The following is a 21,213-nucleotide window of genomic DNA, read 5'->3' on the forward strand; positions in this document are numbered from 1 at the left end:
AAAATTTTAAAAAATAAAAAATAATAATTTATTGAAAAAAATTAGTGCAGGAAGTTTAAAAAAGAAAGTACTGCAATAACTAAGCTGATACAATCTTCAAACTGAAAATGTGTAGTTATATCTTAGAATATAAATTATGTGTGATATAATTTTTGAATGTTGTTTAATGACAAAACTGTACTACCAAGCTTCAACAATAATGTGAAATTTGTCATTGTTCCTATAATGTGAGTTTGCTATTCACTTTTTTCTAATTCTACAAACTACACAGCCTTTCAGTGTAATGATGCTACTTCTTAAAGTAATGCTAATAAAAAAGAATCAAAATAAGTTCTATCTTATCAACTCCAGAGTAGAATAAAATTTAAAACCAACAGAAAGAGAAACCATAGAAACTATACTTGAAGACTAAATAACATATTCTTGGATGACTAATAAGCAGTTAAAGAAATAAGGGAGGAAAATTTAAAATTCATAGAAAAAGGGCTTTACCAGCAGGTGAAAGCATTTGTTATGCAAGACTGATGACCCAAGTTAGATCTTCAATAACCATGATAGAAGGAGAGAGCAGACTCCCCAAAGTTGTCCTCTGACCTTCAAATACGTGCTATGACATGAATGTACCCACACTCACAGGCACACCTCACATACACACAATAATAACAAATAATAAAAATACATTTCAATTTATAGTATAAAATGAAAATGATAGCACAATTGAGCATAACCACTGGATGCAGCCAAGGCAATTCTAAGTGGAGAACTTATGCCTATAAGAGCTTACACTAAAAAAACCAGAGGGATCCCAAATAATTTCATGATGTACCTCAAGGTCTTAGAAAACCAAGAACAAGCCAAACCTGAAAGCAGTATTCAGCAAGAAATAATAAAGATCAGCATATGAGTTAATAAAGTGGAGACTGAAAGAACAATATATAGAATAAATAAGACAAAAAGTTGGCTTTCTAAAAAGATAAACAAGATTGCTAAACCTCTAGCCAAATTAACTAAAAGAAAGAAAGAAAAAAATAAGTTAATAAAATTGGAGGTGAAAAAGGATGTTACAACAGATTCCAACAAAATGCAGAGACTCATTAGGGAATACTTTGAAAACTTAAATTCCAAAAACCTGGAAAATACAGAAACAATTGATAAATTACTAAAACAAAATGATGTGCTAGATTAATCGGAGATCATAGAACAACCTGAACAGATCCATAGTAAACAATGAGATTGAGGCAGGAATAGTCTCCCCATGAAGGAAAGTTCATGACCCAGTGGATTCATTGTTGAATTCTGCCAAACCTTCAAGGAGGAAATGAACCAATACTTCTCAAAATGTTCCACAAAAATAGAAAGGGAAGGAACACAAACTCATTGTACCAAGCCAGTAATATCTTGATGTGAAGCTGGACAAGGGCACAACATAGAAGAAAAGCACAGGCCAACTTCCCTGACGAGCGCAGGAACAAAAATGACTTTTAATATAATTTTATTGTTTGAGAATTTCATATAATGCATTTTGACCATATTCCACTCCCATTCCTCTCTCTAGCCCTCCTACATACATCTGTACTTCCCTACTCCTTCCAACTTTGTGCTTTGTGTCCTTTTTTTCTTTTTTTACAATTCATCAAGCCCAATTTGCACCATACTGTCCATATACTCCTATGTGTGGCCACACTGGAGCATGGTTGACCTACCAGGAGCCAAAAGATAGCTGACTCTCCCTTCTCCAGAGCCATTAACTGAACCCCTTTCCCCTCCACTCTTGAATGTTGGCAGACTTGGTCTTGTGCAGGTCTTGTGCAGTTAACCACAACTGCTGTGAGCTCATGAGCACAGTAGTCCTGTCATGTCCAGAGGACACTGTTTTGCTCCAGACCTCCCCATCCTGTGGCTTGTAGAAGCAAAACTTCTTAATACAATACTTGCAAGTCAAATTCAGGAATATACCAAGAAGGCCACAGACTATAACCAGTTTGTTTTATCCCAGAAATGAAAAATTAGCTCAACAAATGCAAATCAATAAATGGACTTAAGACCTGAAATCACATAATCATCTCAATAACTGAACAAGAGGCCTTTGACAAAGTTCAACATTGCTTCATGATAAAAGTCTTGAAGTTAGAAAGAAAAGAAATGTAAGTCAATATAATACAGCCTCCATACATCAAATTTACAGCCAATATTATACTATATGGAAAAAAGCTGAAAGTATTTACTTTAAAATCAGGCACGAGACAAAGGTGCCCACTTTCTCCTCTTCTTCAGCCTTAATCACATCAATAAGACCAGAGAAGGAAGGAGATACAGACAGAAAGGAAGAAATAAAACTATCCAGATTTGCAAATGACATCATCCTACTCTTTAAAAAAGCTAAAGACTCCACTAGAAAACTCTTAGACCTAATGAACACTTTCAGTAAAGTAGTAGGATACAAAATCATCATATAAAGATAAATAGCCTTTCTATATAACAATAATGAAATTGCAGTGGATCAAATCAGGGGAAAAAAAGTCCCTTTCACAATAGCTTCAAAAAACATCTATGGTAGACTTAACCAAAGAGGTAAAAATCCTGTATAATGAAAAGTTAAAGCAGTAAGGAAACTGAAGAAGATACTAGAAGACTTAAAGACCTCTTGTGTTCATGGATTGGCAGAATTAATACTGTAAAAATGGCTCTATTACTGAAAGCAATCTACAAATTCAATACAATTCCCATCAAAATTCCAATTACATTCTTCACAGAACTAGAAAAAAATCATATAATTAATATGGAAGCACAAACCCCCCAAATAACCGAAAAACCCTAAGTGGAAAGAGCAATGCCAGGGGCATCACAACACCTGATCTCAAGTTATGCTCCAGAGCCACAGTAGTGAAAACGCTTTGGTACTTGCACAAGAAACAGACATGCAGAACAATGAACTAGTACAGTTAGCCAAAGGGCCAAGAAGTGATGACTATCAGAACAGGATAGAGGACTCCGGAATAAACACACACCTACAGCCACCTATTCTTTGACAAAGTTGTGAAGAACATACACTGAAGAAAAGATAACTCATTTCATAAATGGTGCCAGGAAAGTAAGGTATTCATATTTAGGGAACTAAAAGAAGATTCATATTTCTCACTCTGTAAAAATATAAATTAAAAATTATCAAAGACATTAATGTAAGACTTGAAATTCTGAAACTGCTAGAGGGGAACATATGTAAAAATCCCCAACATCTAGGCACAGGCAAGGACTTTCTGGAAAGGACTCTAGTAGCTCACAAAATAAAACTCAGAATTGACAAATAGGTAGACATGAAATTAAAAAGTTTCTGCATAGCAAAGAAGCAATCACGAGCATGAAGAGATGGCCTAGGGGATGAAAAAAAGTTTTTGCCAACTATGTATCAGACGGGGGATTACCATATAGAATATACAAAAAACTCTAAAAATTAAACACCCAAAATAACGCATCCAATCAAGAAATAGGCTAATGAACTGAATGAACACTTCTCAAAAAAAAAGAAGAAATATAAATGGCCACTAAATAATTGAAAAAAATGTTCAACATCCATAGCTATTAGGGAAATGCATATTAAAAGTGCTCTGATGCTACATACTTTGCACGATATAGAGAAATAAGGTTGGAACTGACCTTAAAAATTCCCTCAGTTGGCTAGCTTTCATAGAGCTTGAAGGTGCTATGTAGGTCACTCTGGAAGAAAAGAAATCAATGGACTTGCTCAGCAGTGGGCCCTATATGCTACAAAACCTACCTGCCAGTTAAGATGTGCCCACAGGCACAATAACGGGCACATAGGTGCAATAGTGAATATTATGGAGATAACCAATCACTTTTTGATTGGATTTGAGGCCTTCTCCATAGGAGGGAATTCATGACTGTACCGTAAATTTGATCAAAAGTCCTAACTGGAAAGGTCATAGGGCCTAGGGGGAAAACTATTACTGTTGGTTTGCTAAATGGACACCATGTCCAAACTGCCTTCCAAGCTGGGTGTGGTGAGGTGCCTCTAATCCCAGCACTCAGGAGGCAGAGGCAGGTGAATCTCTGTGAGATCAAGGCCAGCCTGGTCTATATAGTCAGTTCCAGGCCAGCTTGGGCTACATAATGAGATCCTGTCTCAAGAAACAAACCAAAACCAAAACAACATACCCTCAAAAGAAAAAAAAATACTTCCAAAAATATTTTTATAAAAAAAATACTTCAGGCCGGGTATGATGACCTTAAATCCCAGCACTTGGGCAGCAGAGGCAGATGAATCCGTACGAGATCAAGGCCAGCCTGGTCTACTTAGGGAATTCCAGGCAGTTGGGCCAACAGGGAAACCCTGCCTCAAAAAATCCATATATATATATATATATATATATATATATATATTTCCACTGCCTTCCGAATATTTATGTTTATACCCATGGATTAGTGCTGCTATCAAGATTGGCCAAAGAAGCTTCTTTTTGCAGTGGGCAGCAGTAAATGCAGAGACTCAAAACTGGTCAATGTGCTGAGAGCAAAAGACTGCTGAGTACTGGGCCCTAAATGGACATCTTTATAACCCCCCCCAAGGCTCAGGAGACACCATGAAAGGGGGCAGAAAGATGCAAGAGCCTGAGGAGGGTAAGAGTGCTGAGAAATGCTGTCTTCTGAACATGGTTGTTCCACTCATGAACTCAGAGCAGCCATGGTTACCTTCATAAGACCTGCACAGGATCAAGCCAGTTAACATTCTATCATGGATGGGGGAGGGGCTCAGAAGGTTCCAGTCCTAGCAGAGGAGATACAGAGAGTTGATGGCTTCTGGAGGAAGGGAGTCATTTCTTTTCAGGGGTGACTACTGGGAGTTGCCCGTGCTCTGTCGGAGGCCCCACGCCCGTGTCCATGTGAGCAGCACTAACTGAATTCTTTGGGTCATTAAAAGAAAGAAGAGGACATGAAGATGGGAAGAGGACACATAAGGGCAGTTTGGGGAGTGGGAGGGAAAGTTTGGGGAAGATATGAACAAGATACATTGTATACACGTATGAAATTGTCAAAAATAATTATAAATATTCTTTAGTTTAAATAAAGAAAAAAATATTTTTAGATTCTGTCTCACCAACCAGAATGTCTATCATGAAGAAAAATGTCAACAAAATCTAGTGAAGATGTGGAAAAAGGGGAAACCTTATATATAGCCTATCGACTGACATGTAAACTTGCACAATTACTGTGGAAATCTGTATGGAGGTTCCTCAAAAAATGAAAAGTAGAGCTAATAGGCACTCCAGCTACCTGGGTACCTTCCCAAAGAGGCCTGTCAGTATCCCACTGGCACTTCAGCTATACCTGGGTACCTACCCAAAGAAGTCTGTCAGCATCCCACAGACATGTTCGCACATTCATGCTTATTGTTGGACTATTTATAATAGCTCAGAAATGGTTCGAGCCTAGATGTCCATCAAAAGATGAATAGATAAAGAATATGTGTTACATATACACAAGGGAATTTTATTTAGCCATAAAGAAAAATGAAATAATGTTATTTTCAGAAAAATGGATAGAAATGACAATCATTATACTAATAAGCTAGACTCAGAAAGACAAATACTGCACAGTTTCTCTCCTATGTAGAACCTGGACTTAAATTTATAAATATGTATCTATGTGCTTGTGTGTATGTGTGTGTGACACAGAACATGAACGTAAAAAGGAGACTATGAAAGGGGAGGAAAAGATCTTAAGGGAATGGGATGGGGTGAGAAGTGGAGGTAACGGAATATGTGACTTAAAAGCAGATAGAGACTATTTAGGGGAAGAAGGGCAAGAGGCATGGGGGCAGTGGATGAAAGTGGTGTGAACAATAACGTCTAACCACATGGATGTATGAAATGCTGCATGAAGCCTACATTTTGTATGCTAACTTTAAAATTAGTGAAATTGCACAATGTGGATACACTTACACACATGTAGGCAATATACACATACACATAAAATAAAAATAATAAATTTGCGTGTATTGCCTGCAGGTAGGTAAGTACACCCGTGTTGTGCAATGCTGCAGAGGTCAGAAGAGGTCTTCGAATTCCCCTGGAACTGGAGTTAAGGACGGTTTGTAGCCACCACATGGGTGCTGTGATTCAAACCCAGGGCTTCTGCAAGAACAACCAGTGTTCTTAACCGCTGAGCCATCTCTCCAGCCCCCAAAAGAATAAATATTTTTTAAATAAAATAAAACTTAATGAAAAAGAAAGGTGAGCTGTTATAGTCTAGTAATTTAGAAATGCCCGTTTTAATGTGTAGTACTATAAATCTCAACAGGTTTAAAGTTCCTGGGATTTTCAAAGTTTTTAGAGAATAAGTTGTTCTTAGATCAAAAAGCCTGAAAATGACTGCAGTTTGCTGATAATCACAGGCACAAGAGCAGAACTATTAATGCCATTTTACTTGCTTCAAATGAACCCACATCATTTTTCACTCAGGTAAGGCTCAGACTAACTGTGGGAAGGATAAAAAAATGTTGGACAAAATTTAGAAATGGATTTGTTAGGCAAAGGTGCAAATTGTGGGAGACGTGCAGGGAGCAACTGGGTAGTGAACTGGGTGGGAGCCGACATGGACTCAGTAGTGGGAGAGACGCACTGGGTCACAGCCAGGAAGGGCAAGACAGAAATTCATCCAGTCACAGAGATCCTCCCTCCTCCGTGGCCGCTTGGGATTTATTTCTCATTGCAAGATGGAAAAGCTTATTTTACAAAGAAACATGGCCAGCTAATATGGAATTTGATGTCTAAAAACTGAATGCCTATGGAATAAGCTCTTGGATCTATGGAATAGGGCATAGGGGTTGGCATTAAAGTTGCCAAAGAAACAACACACCGGGCTCAGGGTGTGCAGAGACTAATCCAGATGGGATATGATGAAAGACTTTCGGCCTGCTGGAGAGAAATTAGTAAGAGGTTGGTATTAAGAAATAAGTGACCTGGGGCTAGAGAGACAGCCCCACGATTAAGAGCATTGGCTGCTCTTGCAGAGGATCCGGGTTCAAATTTCCGCACCCACGTGGCAGCTAACAACTATCCCTAACTCCAGTTCCAGGGGATCTGATGCCCTCTTCTGACCTCTGTGGGTACAACACTGGTGCACTTACATGCAGGCAATACACTCATACATGTACAATAAAAATAATAAATAAAATTTTCTAAAAACAGAAATAAGTGACTGAGATTTTCAAAATGCCTAGAGGTAAGGACCTTGCCCTGTGATTTCGGTGGTGCAACCTACAGCTGAGGAGAATAACACACAGATGCTATAGAATTACACAGCTTGCCACTTTGCTTTTGTCGGTTTATCTAGTCCATAATAACCTTCAACAGTTACTGACTTAGAAGAAATTTGTGACACTGCTAAAAACAAAATAAAGCCTATATTTGTGGCCCTGTTACTATTCCCTGAACATTCGTACACTTCCCTGCCTTGCATCTATGCTTTGCTTGAAAACGTGGCTTTCAAACCCTGCTTCCTTCCTTGTGGAAACCCAGCCTACTCTTCAAGGTCCACCAGTGTCTTATCTCCTCCACACTGTCTCTTCTGAAGTTCTATAGCACATCTAAACATAACTGAGTGCCTGGCTGGGCATAGTTCTGTGTCATCATGGAGGAATTCCTGTGGGTTAGTGAGGTCTTTCCCATGAGCTGTTTAGGGATGGTGGCGGGCCTTGGATGTTTACTTCCCTCTTAAAATTTAGAGCTCCATAAGTCTAGGCTACAAAGAAGACAACATAAGCTTCTACATGGCCTGACCGATTGACATGGGTAATGTGAAGTTCCCTTCGCCACCCTAAACTCTGTGTTCAGCTTTCAGTGGATTCACTGACAGAGCCTGCTTCCCAAATGTTACTGGATGGCGGAGATCTCTGCTTGCTGAGAGCTAGGCAGTAGGCAGCCAGGGCAGTATGATGCAGCCAAAATAATATCAGAATAGGAGCCAGCAACAGCTACTCAGACAGCTGGGCCAATCAATTCCTTGAACTAGCTGGATGTGCAGTTTCTCATTCCTCATCAGTCAGTCCCAATTTCCTGACCTGTCTCATCCTGTTGGTTGGAGGACTGAGCACACATTTATGAACTGTAAGACAGAGAATTTCACTGGGAATTGAGAATCAGAATCAGTCTCTGCCTAGAGTCTTTAAGGTACAAGACGTTTGTTAGCAAGAATGAATAGGCGTCGGCTGGTAAAAATGGGTGTAATGTGAGAGCAGTTCTGCTTTGTATGGTTCTGGGTACAGTTCAAGAGAGGCACCCTGTGCTAAGCAGACATCAGAGCAGCACAGCAGTAACCAATCCTTCAAGAGCTGAAAATCAGAGAAATTGGTTAGAAAATAAACAATGCTAGACACATCAAGCCACTGCAGGAAAGGCTGTAGAGCCTGTGAGTTGACACTAGTGTTTATTCTAAGACATGCTGTAGAAGTGGTCTGTCCTAGGTATCAGTCAGCATCGCCATTGGGTTAGGATCCTCAGGAATATACAGGAAATGAAGGGAAGTCGCTGACGTTTAGTACCAGGCACTGGCTGTTTAGTTCTGTCATTTCGCCCACCAAAGATAGCTGGTGGAAGCCTCTGAAGAAACAGGCAAAATGAAAGAACACATTAAGACATGGATGTGGACTCAGGCCAAACCCAACTCATGCCCAACTTTGGAGATAAAGAAAGGGAAACAAAGTAAAGGACAATGACCTGATCTATCTTTCTTTTACATGGGTTTCTCCACATGGGTTTTTGCCACCAAGGCTGGGACCCAGAATACAAGATTCCAAAGGAGAGAGAACAGGAGGGACTCAAAACCAAATCCGTGCAGCCTCAGCGTGTAGACCAGAGTCCAGGAGGCCAGCTGAGACCCTCCTGCTCAGCCACTGGAAACCTAGAAAAACAGGCTGTGTGACCCACAGTAGCAGGGTCAGGGCTCATTAGCCAAGTCACACAGAGGTCCTCCCATTAGTGTTCTAAAGATCACGAACTAGGATGAGGTCTCACAGTCTCTGCTCCTTTAACCATAATGACAACAGACATGGGAGCAAGTCTTGCGACTTCTAACTTCAACCCTAGAAAAGAGAAACACCAGCTAAGGCATGCTTGTGATTTGTCTGGACTTCAGGCTAAGTACAGAATGTCTTCTTAGAGGCTGGGTTCACCTTAGAGAGTTTACCTAGCCCATCTCCCGGAGGAGGGAAGAGAAGAATGGAAGGGTAAGAAGCAACAAGCCTGGAACACCCTATCAAAAGTGGAGAACTGCAGTGGACTCCTCCTTCCCCTGTCAGCATGCTTTCTGCCACAACCAAGGTGGTTCCAGTTAGAACTGCACCCGGGTTGCCAGCCTTCTTACCAAGATTCCTGGAATTTCTTCATCCTGCAAGATTTCTCTTGATTCCGCCGACTCCTAAACCATCTTTCAACCTGGCGCTCTGTCAAGTTACACTTCTTCGCCAGTCCATAAATATCAGTCTAAAAAAAAGATAAATAAATGAACCAAAGATAAAAAGCAGAGGGCTGACAAGATGACTCAACAGGTAAAGGAGCTTGTTGCCAAGTGTGACAACCCGAGTTCAATCACCAGGACCCACATGGTGGAAGGAGAGAACTGTCTCCTACAAGTTGTCTTTTGATCTCCACATGCACACCCGGGCACATGCACACAATCATACAAACACACACACACACACACACACACACACACACACACACATACATTACATAAATGTATATTTTAAAAAAGGTAAATAGCCGGGCGTGGTGGCGCACGCCTTTAATCCCAGCACTCGGGAGGCAGAGGCAGGCGGATCTCTGTGAGTTCAAGGCCAGCCTGGTCTACATAGTGAGTTCCAGGACAGCTGGGGCTATAGGGAGACCCTGTCTCAAAAAGACAGAAAAAAAAAAAAAGATAAATAGCAGAGTCACATGGCAGGCAGTCAGGAGACAGAGAGACCAGGTTACCAGAGCTTGTGTACTGGGAATTGGGAATGAGAAAGACTCAACCACAAGATCTTGAGCCGGGGAATTTATTTCTGTTGCTTATAAAATCACACTCACACATACACCACCACACAAAACTAACACCAAACAAAAAGCAGAGAATTTAGTATCCCAGCTCACTGATTATGGAGAAAGACCAACTGTCCTTATGATGGTAGCGACCCATCATGTTCAAGTTGTTTATGTGAGCTCACTCATTCTGCTAAGATTTATTTCAGGCCTCCTAGGTGCCCCGTGGAAGAACAGAGTTTAAAACATCAATCAAATCCAGTCTCCTTCAGGGAAACTGAAGCATGTCTGGGAGATGCCGTGACTTATGCAAGTGCTGAAGATAGTAGTAGCCAAGTGCTGTCAGGACGTAGGCTGGCGTGCTTTCAGTTACTTCACACAGTCTTTCTAACAGCTACAGATGGTAATCCAAGAAGAACTCCAAAAGGTGTTCTCTATTGGCTTTCATATTCAATTTGATGTACAGCCCATTTCAAACTAACCCAAACTAATTCCAAGCATTAAAATAATAATTATAAAGCATAACAATGATTGGTTTCCCCCTGGGAAGTAGAAATTTTATAGCTACGAGTTAAAATGGGAAACAATACAGATGATGGATCACAGTTCAAAGGTTACAGGCCCCAGGGTCTTTTAGAGCCAGACAAGAAACACAAATGACCAAGCAGACTAGGTCCGCTTCACGATGGGATTTTAACATGCATGTTTTGTACATTAAACCTACGGTAACACTCTTTACTTCCATAAAGAATACACTGTAATTTATTTTGAAATTGCATTGATCTCTTGATTTTTCGTTTTTAATCTAAGAAAATTTCCTCTTAATTCTGTTTTGAAAAAAGGTGCATAAAACTGACCCTGTGCTTCAGGCTAAGGAAACAAGCAGCTGCTCACAGACAACAAAGAGTAAAGCACAGCTCTTAGTCCAAAAGACTTGCTGCGACCCACTCTGACATTTCCAGAGAGAAAATACAGTCCTAACATTTTCTTTGCTTTTTGAGATAGAGTCTCCCTGTAGTCCCAGCTGGTCTAGAACTCACTATGGAGACCAGGCTGGCCTTGATCTCACAGAGATCTGCTTGCCTCTGCCTCCTCAGTGCTGGAATTAAAGGTATGTGCCACCACACCTGGCAGTCCTAGGACGTTTATGTGAAACCACTTTGAAAATTATTGATTAGTACCTGAGAGTAAATTTAGTCAATTGCAGATAAGCACCCTGGGTGCCAAACAAAGCCTGCCTGTGGGCAGACAACTGGTCGCACCAGATAGATAACTTCTGCTATATTAGCCTGCAGGGATCATGGAATCGTCCAGGTGCACAGAACTACAGCAGCCAGCCATCAGAAGCCACCCTGAGCACTCTCAGAAGACTGACTGTAGCTCTGTCATCTCTACTGTTATAAACCCTTTACTAACTTGAAGAGAAAAAAGACAAATAACAAGACATGGCCAGTGTTACTGTTTCCCCATAAGGCACCGCCTCTAATACCTCTTTCATAGGCCGGGGACTTAGCTATTACTGTTGGTTGTTTTGTTTTGGTTCTTTGTGGAGACTGAACTGGCAACTACTCACTAGTGTCTACTTCTTCTAGGCATTGTACTAAATTTTAAGATCAAAGTGAGTCAGCCTTATATGGATGCCCTAAAACACAGCAAGGAATCATAACAGAGCAGCTGAGGGAGACTGCCTGCTGGTAGAGATCAAGTTCGTGTGTTCATGTTGCCCTTCTATGTTGGGCCTCTGCTTCCCACAGCAAGGGCCTCACACACCAGGCCAGGTAAGACAGTAGTCTGGATATTCCAACCGAGAATGCACCATGTACACACTATTGAAAGGAAGAAAAGAATGTGGCAGGCATCAGGCAACAGAAGGTGGTGAGAAGGGTGAGAAGCTGAAACCTGGGGCCTAGTCCTGCTGCCTGCGAACCATGTAGCTTTGGGCACTGCACCCTGCCCCGCAGAAAGTGGCATCACAATAAAAGTATCTGCTACCTGGCTCACAGGAGTGGCTTCGGACCAAGGGATTAGAATGTTCTAGATAAATAATCTGGTGCTGTGTTGGTGTGGAAACCTTTTATGTCCAAACACAGAAAGGATACTGTGGGCTAAAAAGTGTTTAATAATGAATATTTTTTAAAAACTTACTTCTTTACTTCTAAAATAATTTGAAAGCCTTACTGATTTCCCCAAACAGAATGTAGTTCAAGTTCTGTTGTTCGGGCCATCTTCTGTCTCAAGGCCTGTTCTGAGAGCACTGCACTATATTCTGCATGTTCTTATAGTGAAAGTGCTCTTTATCTCTTCACTCAAAAATACCCAATGAGCTTCTCCTCCCTAGTAGTGCTAGGCTCCATTTTCAGACATGCAGCAGTGAGTAAGGCAAATGAGTCCTTGCCTTTGTTCTGGAATTATCCTGGCCCAGATTAATCCAATTTTGCTATTATTCCACCGTTGCTGAAAAGCCTGCTTAGTGCATATATCCAAAAGACGGCAACCATATATGACTGGAAATTGTTTTCTCTCTTGTTTTACAGTACAGACGAGTCTGGCTGAAAGACAGTCTTGACAATCCTGGCTGCATATGTCACTATGTATTTGAAAGAGAAATCTTGCACACAAAAGCCTCGAGGCATTTTCTTTAATATATGAAATATGCATTCACTGAACATCTAAAATGTACAGAAAATAGTGTAAACTGTTATGAGAATGGAAAACAAGCACAATTAAGAAACAAGTGTTGGGGCTGGAGAGATGGCTCAGTGGTTAAGAACACTGGCTGTTCTTGCAGAAGACCTGGGTTCGAATCCCAGCACCCACATGGCAGCTAACAGCTGTCTGTAACTCCAGTTCCAGGGGATCCAACAGCCTCTTCTGTCCTCTGTGGGCATTGCATGACACGGGTGCACTTACCTACATGTAGGCAACGCACACATACACATAAAAATAATAAATAAAATATTTTTAAAAAAGAAACATGTTATTTCCTTGCATAATTTGAATTGAAAAGACATACTTCAAAACACTCCTGTAGAACGCAATGTACGAAGGACACAAAATCAACAGTATAGATCAAAATGCTAAGTGTTGATCTTCACCACTATGTGCCAAGGATGATCCTAAGCATTTATATATCTTGTTCAATCCTCATGGAACCCTAACAGATAAGTGTTATTACTGAACTCGATTACAAAGGAGGAATTCAAGACATAGAAAAATGAATCTGGCCATCCGTCTGCACAGACAGCTGCACTCTGGGCCCACGCAGTCTGCCACACAATTGTGATGCTGGCCTTGGCACTACCTGGTGCTACAAGCATTCAGAGTGGGCTAGAGAGGGTGGGACCTCCAGGATAGGGAAGATGGCCTGAAAGAAGAACCATGAGTGGGGTCAAGAAAAGAACCATGAGAAGGGCCAGGAAGAATTGCCAGCCTCTTTAGCTGTCCATGTCTCACTGTCAAAAACAAACTGCATTGGGCCAATCTCTGTGAGATCAAGGCTAGCCTGGTTTACATAGCTAGTGGCAGGTCAGCTGGGGCTACAGAGAAATTGTATCTCAAAAAGATTGCCCTGCAAAAAATCTGCGCTGAATGAAACTACTTTGCTCTTAAAATGTTTAAATCCATCACTGACTCAATCTGGCCAACATGACTGTTTCTACTGACTTTAAGAACTAGGTTTAGCCAAGTCTGTTTTTTCATTTGTTTGTTGAAATAAAGTCTCATTATGTAGCTTAGGCTGGCCTTGAACTTCCGATCCTCCCGGTACTGCCTCCTGAGTCCTGGCATTATAGGTGTGCACCACCAACCCGGCTTAATTCACTCTTCAGGAAACAGATTTTCTTTATCTCTCTTCTGAAACTTACTGCTGATATTAGTTCTACCATGCTATCACGGTTTTTGTTTTTTGTTTTTTGCTGAGGGAATGGCTAATTATGTCCCAGTAACTATATTTGATCAATGGAGAATAACCAGTGTGTTGGTAGAGCTGTTTGTCAGTGTCATGACTTTCCCCTAAAACATCTAGAGGTCGTTACTGATATACACACATATAACAGAGCTGTACAAACACAGTCACAAGAGAAGGATGGAAAACCATACACTGAAACCCTACTGCAGGCTCACATGTGTGGTATTCTGGGCCTTATCAATACTGGGTGATGCCTTTCTGTGCTAACTTGTGCCAAACCCACATTGTATACGCCAAGATCATCCCAACCTGTGACTTGTAGGTTGCACGCATACCACAGAAGTATGAATTTGGAGCTACGCATTTGCAAATGACAACGCAGTGTCACAGATTAGACACCCTGCTACATGTTGCTTTTTCTATTGGTACAATCTACAGCTAAAGAAGCAGCCTCAGGTTCGTGTACTCAATTGCTTGACTAGAGCCAGATACTACCCATGTGTCACTGATCTGTCACTCTAGTATTATACTATGTAGCAATCACACTCCTGTCTTGATTCTGTACAAAATGTTTTCAGTGCACCCAGCAACTTGCTAATTTATCACTTCAGCTATAAATGAACAAAAATGCAGTCAATATGACATTGACCAAGCTCTGTGAAGGTCTTACGAGATTAGTTTGCTCCCATATCTAGCATTCCCACTGAGTCATGGACTGTCTTTTTGCATTACATCTGTCTTCCTAAGTTCTGTCTCCTTTAAGAAATAGGTATTTTGTCATCTTGATCTTCCACACAAATACTCCTTCAGTGATGTGATCTGAGAGCAATATAAGCAGGAATCTTATTTCCCTTTGCCTTTTTGGTTTAATTAAGCAGTTTTCTAATGCTTTAAGGGTGATGTATAACATTTTTCCTCTTACTTGATATGCATATCCAAATTATGTCTATGTTAAGTTACACCATGCCATTTGTAGGGTTTGAAGATGTACAGAGAGCCTCCAGCTTTCAGTTTGTTTTTAGGCACAGGTTTTGAAGCAAATATTCCCCATGGTATGGCCAGATGAAGTCCCTGGTAGAAGAGAAGGAGCACTCAGGGGTGCCGGTGAGGTGCTGGCAGGGCTTGGGCTTCCAGGAGGCTGCTCACTTGTCATATGGCAGCTCACGTCCCTTTCCTGAGCTTCTGATTCCCTAGATCAATCATGAAGCTCACTGGTCTAATTCTCTTCCAGTTTCTTTTAGTCCTCCTTTAAATGTGACCATAGCAGGAACCAAGCTTTCTATATTGTTTTAAACACCATTTAGGACTGCTGAGATGACTTCAGCAGGTAAAAGTGCTTGTCACACAAGCCTGATGACCTGACATCATGCTCTAGAGCCCACAATGGGAGGAGAGAAGCTATGCCTAAAAGTTTTCCTGTGACTTCCATATGCACATCATGGCATGTGTGGGCCTGCACACACATACATACATACACACACACACACACACACACACACACACAATCGATAAAAATGATTGGAATATCATTTAAATCTGACTTGAAGCTCTTGGCCACACAAAGTACAGCAAGTAATTGATAGAAGCAATACTGTTCACATTTCATACAAGGTATTAGGAAAGTTAGTTATTCCCAAACAGAAACAGAGTCCTGATTCTTCATAAACATAACTAATTTCTCCTTTGAAGGGTGTAAAATGTTTAGGCATTATCATCAGTGGAAACAAAAGTATTTAGATGAGTGATTATGGCTATTTAGAGCAGCAGTCAACAAATACAGCCAAATTCAGCAAATAGAGTTGAAATCCCTCAAAAAAAATCTATCCTAGAGGTATAAACACACAGTCTTGCTTTTTAAATAAAGGGGAATAGCTTTCTCTATTTGTCTGAGAGGTGCACCACTGGGTGGGGGTCTGCTTTGTTCACCATTTTAACTATGCAAATATAATGAAACAGAAGTGAATATCTGACCTCCTGGACACTATTTTTATGAATATTAAATTAAAATAATGATACACAAACGATACATAAGCATGCACTGGAGGGATTAAGGGTGCTTTATATTGTGGAAAGAACTGAGATTCTCTTGGAAAGTCCATTTCTGGAGAGAAACTGGGGCTACTACACATTTCTGATGATGTTGAGGCCTTGATTAAAGTGTGAATACATATGCAATATGATCTCATGAACACTTTCATAGTGCATTTTGAAAATGCCATAATCATCAGAAGTAACAGGAGTGGGTTTCCCTAATGATTAAAACCCACCATTAAAATTAAATTGTAGCGGGGCATGGTGGTGCATGCCTTTAATCAGAAGTACTTGAGAGGCAGAGGCAGGTGGATATCTGTAAGATTGAGGCTAGCCCGGCCTACATAGTAAGTTCTAAGTCAGCTGGGCTTCATGGAAATCCTGTCTCAAAAACCTTCTCCCCCAAATTAAATTGTGATAGTATGATTTATTTATTTAGGTTTTTGAGATAGGATCATGCTATGTAGTGCAGACTGGCTTAGAACTCACTATGAAGCTCAGGCTGGCCCCAGACTCAGTGGCGATCCTCTTGCCTCAGCATCTCCAGTGCTGGGATTACAGACACAAAACACCATGCCCAACTTCAATTGTGATCTTTATACCTGAATCACGGTATTGATTGTTACTGTGATACTATAATTGAAAGCAATACTGCATACTTCAATGTTGCATTACTTTAGAACATAGATTTTCAATTTTATATTATGTTTGGAATGCTGTAGAATTTGTCAACCGAGCAAAGAAATGAATCTAGTGAACCAAATCCTTTGCTGTTCAACTACAAGATTTCTTGCATGGACAAAGTAAGATGACTAGAACATTAAGAAAGGAGCTCTTTAAGTCTACAAGCAAAGGAGTTTTACTTACATGAGATGGCTTACTTGCAGAATGCTTGAAAAAGTTCTCTAAGATGGTATTAGGTTTAATTTTTTGCACTGTCTTTTGAATGCCAACAGCATTTGCTAGAGGTGTGGCAACAAACCTATAAAATAAAAAAAGAAGTTTCAAAATGTAAGCATAAGTCCACCATGACACCAGGGAACCCATGCAGTAACTGTAGGTGTCCAATAAAGCAATCATTTTCTTGTGCTCTTCTAGTCTGGGTGTTGAATATGCTCCAAATTCATGCTTAGACACTCAGTCTCAGGGTGGTACTGTTAAGGTTTGAGGTAAACTTTTAAGAGTTGGGCCTAGTGAGACATCCTTAGGCCACTGGAAGAGTATCTTCCAAGGGGATATTAGGGCCCTAGAATCGCCCCTCTTCTTTTACTTCCTTGCCCAGGAAATGAGCAGTCTGTTTCACCATGTGCTCTTGCCATGACATGACATCTCACTAGAGCCCAAAGCACTGAGGCAATCCAACTTTGGTCTGGAACCTAAAGAACAATGAGTCAAAAGAAACACTTTTTCTTTAATAATTAGTTGTCCTAGGGTATTTTGTTGCAGTGATGGAAACCTGACTAATATACATTGTCAATGGAGCCACCTACAGACAACATCTGCCTATCAAAAGTTCCAAACTGAGAGTCAGCATTGTGCCTACCGCCTATAACCTAGCACTTGGGAGGCTGAGGCAGAAAGATTGCAGTGAGTTTGAGGCCAGCCTGGGCTACACAGTGCGTTCCAGTCTAGTCTAGGCTACAGAGTAAGGCCCTGTATCAAAAAAACAAAACAAAATATAAGCAGACCTATATACAAGCAATAATTTTAAAACATACAATAAACTTTAAAATTCACTTAAATGTTAATCCAAACTACATTTATACACAAGATTAGGATAAGTTATAGTTATCGTATGTAGAATTTCATTTCTAAGATTACAAGAATTAAATTAAGTGCACATTTAGCTTTATAAGAAACTGAAATTTACTTTCCAAAGTAGCTATAACATTCCTGTCCTAACACATCAGATCTGTGGTTACCCCAGATCTCCCTGACACTTGCCCTCTGGCCTCCGGCATCTGCTTTTGTTTGCCACAGCAATCCTACTGGGTCTTAAGTAAATTTTGTTCTTTTTCTACTAGAATCATTATTACTTGCTAACTTCTGCTTGCTTTAAGTTTAATTTGATTTTAAATTTCTAGTTTCTTTTTTAAAATATTTATTATTTTTATTTTATGTGTATTCATGTATTGCCTGCATGTAGTTAAGTGCACCCATGTCATGCAGTGCCTGCGGAGGACCTTCGAGGCTGTTGGATCCTCTGGAACTGGAGTGATAGACAGTTGTTAGCTGCCATGTGGGTGCTGGGGTTCAAACCTGGGTCTTCTGCAAGAACAGTCAGTGTTCTTAACTACTGAGCCATCTCTCCAGCCAAAATTTCTAGTTTCTTAAAGTGGAAATTTATTAATTTGAGATCTTTCTTCTTTTTAAATGTACAGTTTGAAGCTACAAATTTCCTCTAAGCACCGACTGGCCCCCTCCCATAGCCACCCAACTGGATTTCATGCATTCTGTCATTTGTGTTAAGGCCTATTGATTCAAGTTAGTGTCCCCAGTCGTCCCTCAGTGCACATTCATTCACTGAGATCTAGTCAGCTTGTCTAGAATCCCTCCCTTTAAAAAGAACAGCTCTTCCTCACCCAGCAATAATCAGTTGCCAATAGTCCTTTGGCTAAGATTGGGGCCTGCTGCCCATTTCCACAGTTCTGTGCTGGGTTTTTGTCTGCTTGAATTTGCATGGGTCTTGTATATGCTGACACCATTTCTGTAAGTAAGTTCTTATGAGCAAAGTCCCAGGAGTTTATAGGACTCTATTTCCATATGGTCATGCACCTTTTCCCTGGCTCTTAACAATCTTTCTGCCCCCGCCCCCATCTGCAATGGTCTCTGAGCCCTGGGTGGGTAGAGTTTAATACAGGAGTCCTCTCCAAGGACCCACACTCTACAGACTCTTATTCTCTATGCTTTGGTCATTTGTGTCCTTTTGTGTTCATGGCCCTGTGTTGCATGAGGGAGATTTGTTGATGAAAGTTGAGAGATGCATTAGTGTTCTCTCTACTCTTTTGTTCCACTATTTTCCATAAGCCTTAGGTGTAAAGGTGCATTGTTACTAGTAACCCTTTTAAAATCTATAATAATCTAGTAACCCTTCTAAAAATCTATAATCTCCATTTAAAACCTACAGTCTCCATTCTTTTTAATCTCAACCTATTAACATCACTGAACCTGAAGTGTATTTCATGTGCATACCACGTAGTCAGATCATGGTTTTCTGTCTACTCTTCCTAGCCATGCCTTTTAACTAGAGTGTTTGAATCCACTTACAATTAATTATTGATAAGGATTTCTACCTGCCACTTGGCTAGTTGTTTTTCATATATATCTTACACCTTGTTTCATTATTTTATTACTATCCTCTCTCACATTAAACCACCATTGCCACAAGTTCATAAGTGCCATGTGTAAGAGTTTTACACCTACATATAAATAAGATCCCCTGGAACTGGAGTTACAGATGATTGTTAGCTACCATATGGGTGCTGGGATTTTAACCTGGGTCTTCTACAAGAGAGGCCAATGCTCTGAACTGCTGAGCCATCTCCCCAGCTCTTTTCTTTAGTTCTTAAGCATTGCTTTCTCTAATTCTTTCAAAGTATTTTAAACAGCAAACCCAGAAGTCTTTGTCTAGTAAATCTAACACCTGGGCTTTCCCAGGGCCACTGTTTTCTGTGAATGGGCCATAATTTCTTGAGTCTTTACATGTTTGATAAGGTTTTGGTGCATCTTAAATATTATAAGGAGGTAACTAAAACACAGACTGCTTTCCTGCCTCAGTTTGTTGACTTTTTCCCCTATTTGTTATTGTCCATTTGTTACTGTTAAGGCACTTAAAATAGAAAACTGTACAGCCCGCACCTGTCATGTGTGGGAGCTGAAGTCTCTGATAGGTTATCTCAGTAGTCAATTAATGACTAAAGATTTCCTTAAATGCCTAGAACCAGCAAGACTCTCAATCTTTGCTGGGGACTCTGTGTATATGGTGGCACACACCTTCAACACTCCGTCAGGCAGTGTAATTCTGCCTTAGCCTTAACTTCTTGCTTATACAGTGCAAGAACATCATCTGGAGGTGAGAGCTTACAGCCTTGTAGAATGTTTCCTGAGCATATATACGCCCCTGGACATGTAGAAATTGGTGAACATCAAAGTGGCCTTGTAGATTTCCAAGAATATTTCATAGTCCCTTCCAGCCATCTTAATTCTTTGCTTTTCATTTTAAGTTTTTTTGTTAGTCTATTTTATTTTTGCTCCAATTGTTATCCATTGCCTCAGGCAGTTGTAAAGTTAATCAATGACCTCTAATTGTTTTAGGAAAACATAGTCCCAAGAAAAGGCATTTTTAAACTAAGGAAGCTCTGAGGCAGATCTAATAAAGACAGCAGCCTTATTGCTAGCGTTTTGAGGCCAGTGTTTGCAGGACAGGTCAGATAATGGCATTTCTCTACTAATGATGCTTGGAAGGACTTCTACCTTTATTCTCCCTTCAGTGGCTGTCAGGCTGCTGGTTTTCATTACACTTGCTCTTCTTGCCATGATTCTGCTAGTGTGTGTGTGTGTGTGTGTGTGTGTGTGTAACTACCTGTATTTTTAACCAATCTTTAGAGGCTAGTTGTGAAAAAGCTGATTCTGAACATTTTTGTTAGTCTTCTGGTTATTTTCATGGCAGAAAGAATTTTCAGAAGTTCTTACTTCTGACCTTTTTTTTTAACCTCCAGAGCATTCTGTGTGTGTTCATGTGTGCAGGTGTGTGTATGTGTGCACATGATTGTGGAAGCTAGGAGATAGCCTTAGGTGCTGGAACTTCTCTGGAACCATCCACCTTATTTTTTTGAGACAGGATCTCTTCTTGGTCTGGGGATCACTGATTAGGCTAGGCTGACTGGCCAGCAAGCTCCAGAGATCTGTCTCTGCCTCCCCAGCTCTGGAATCGCAAGCATTCACCACCACATTGGCTTTTTACTGATGGGATTCTCATCCCCATACTGACACAGCAAGCACTTTACTGAGAGAGCTGTCTCCCCAGCCCCACCCCATTGTGGTTGTAATTTGCACTGTCTTAATGATTAATGATGTTGATCAACTTTTCAATGTGCTTATTTTTTTAATGTATACATATTCTTAGACTCAAATCTTTTGTCCATTTTTAAAACCAATTTATTTCTTTTTTAAAAAATATTTTATTATTTTTATTTTATGTGTATGAGTGTATTGCCTGCATGTATGTGAGTGCACCCGGGT

At 40.4% G+C, this 21,213-nt stretch overlaps 1 protein-coding gene across 1 annotated transcript in view; it reads right to left on the bottom strand.

Annotated features, from left to right (window-relative positions):
- The window catches only part of Cers3 (ceramide synthase 3), a 123,697-nt gene that overhangs the window by 63,466 nt on the left and 39,018 nt on the right, over nt 1–21,213 (bottom strand). The window contains exons 3-4 of the mRNA XM_008849529.2: nt 16,840–16,954; nt 9,379–9,497 (exon numbers count right to left, since the gene is read on the bottom strand). Of these exons, the coding sequence (XP_008847751.1) occupies nt 9,379–9,497; nt 16,840–16,954 (234 nt within the window). The remainder of the gene's footprint in view (nt 1–9,378; nt 9,498–16,839; nt 16,955–21,213) is intronic.

This window comes from Nannospalax galili, unplaced genomic scaffold (genome assembly GCF_000622305.1).
Source record: "Nannospalax galili isolate Female #2095 unplaced genomic scaffold, S.galili_v1.0 scaffold124, whole genome shotgun sequence".
In the NCBI taxonomy this organism is placed as follows: domain Eukaryota; kingdom Metazoa; phylum Chordata; class Mammalia; order Rodentia; family Spalacidae; genus Nannospalax; species Nannospalax galili.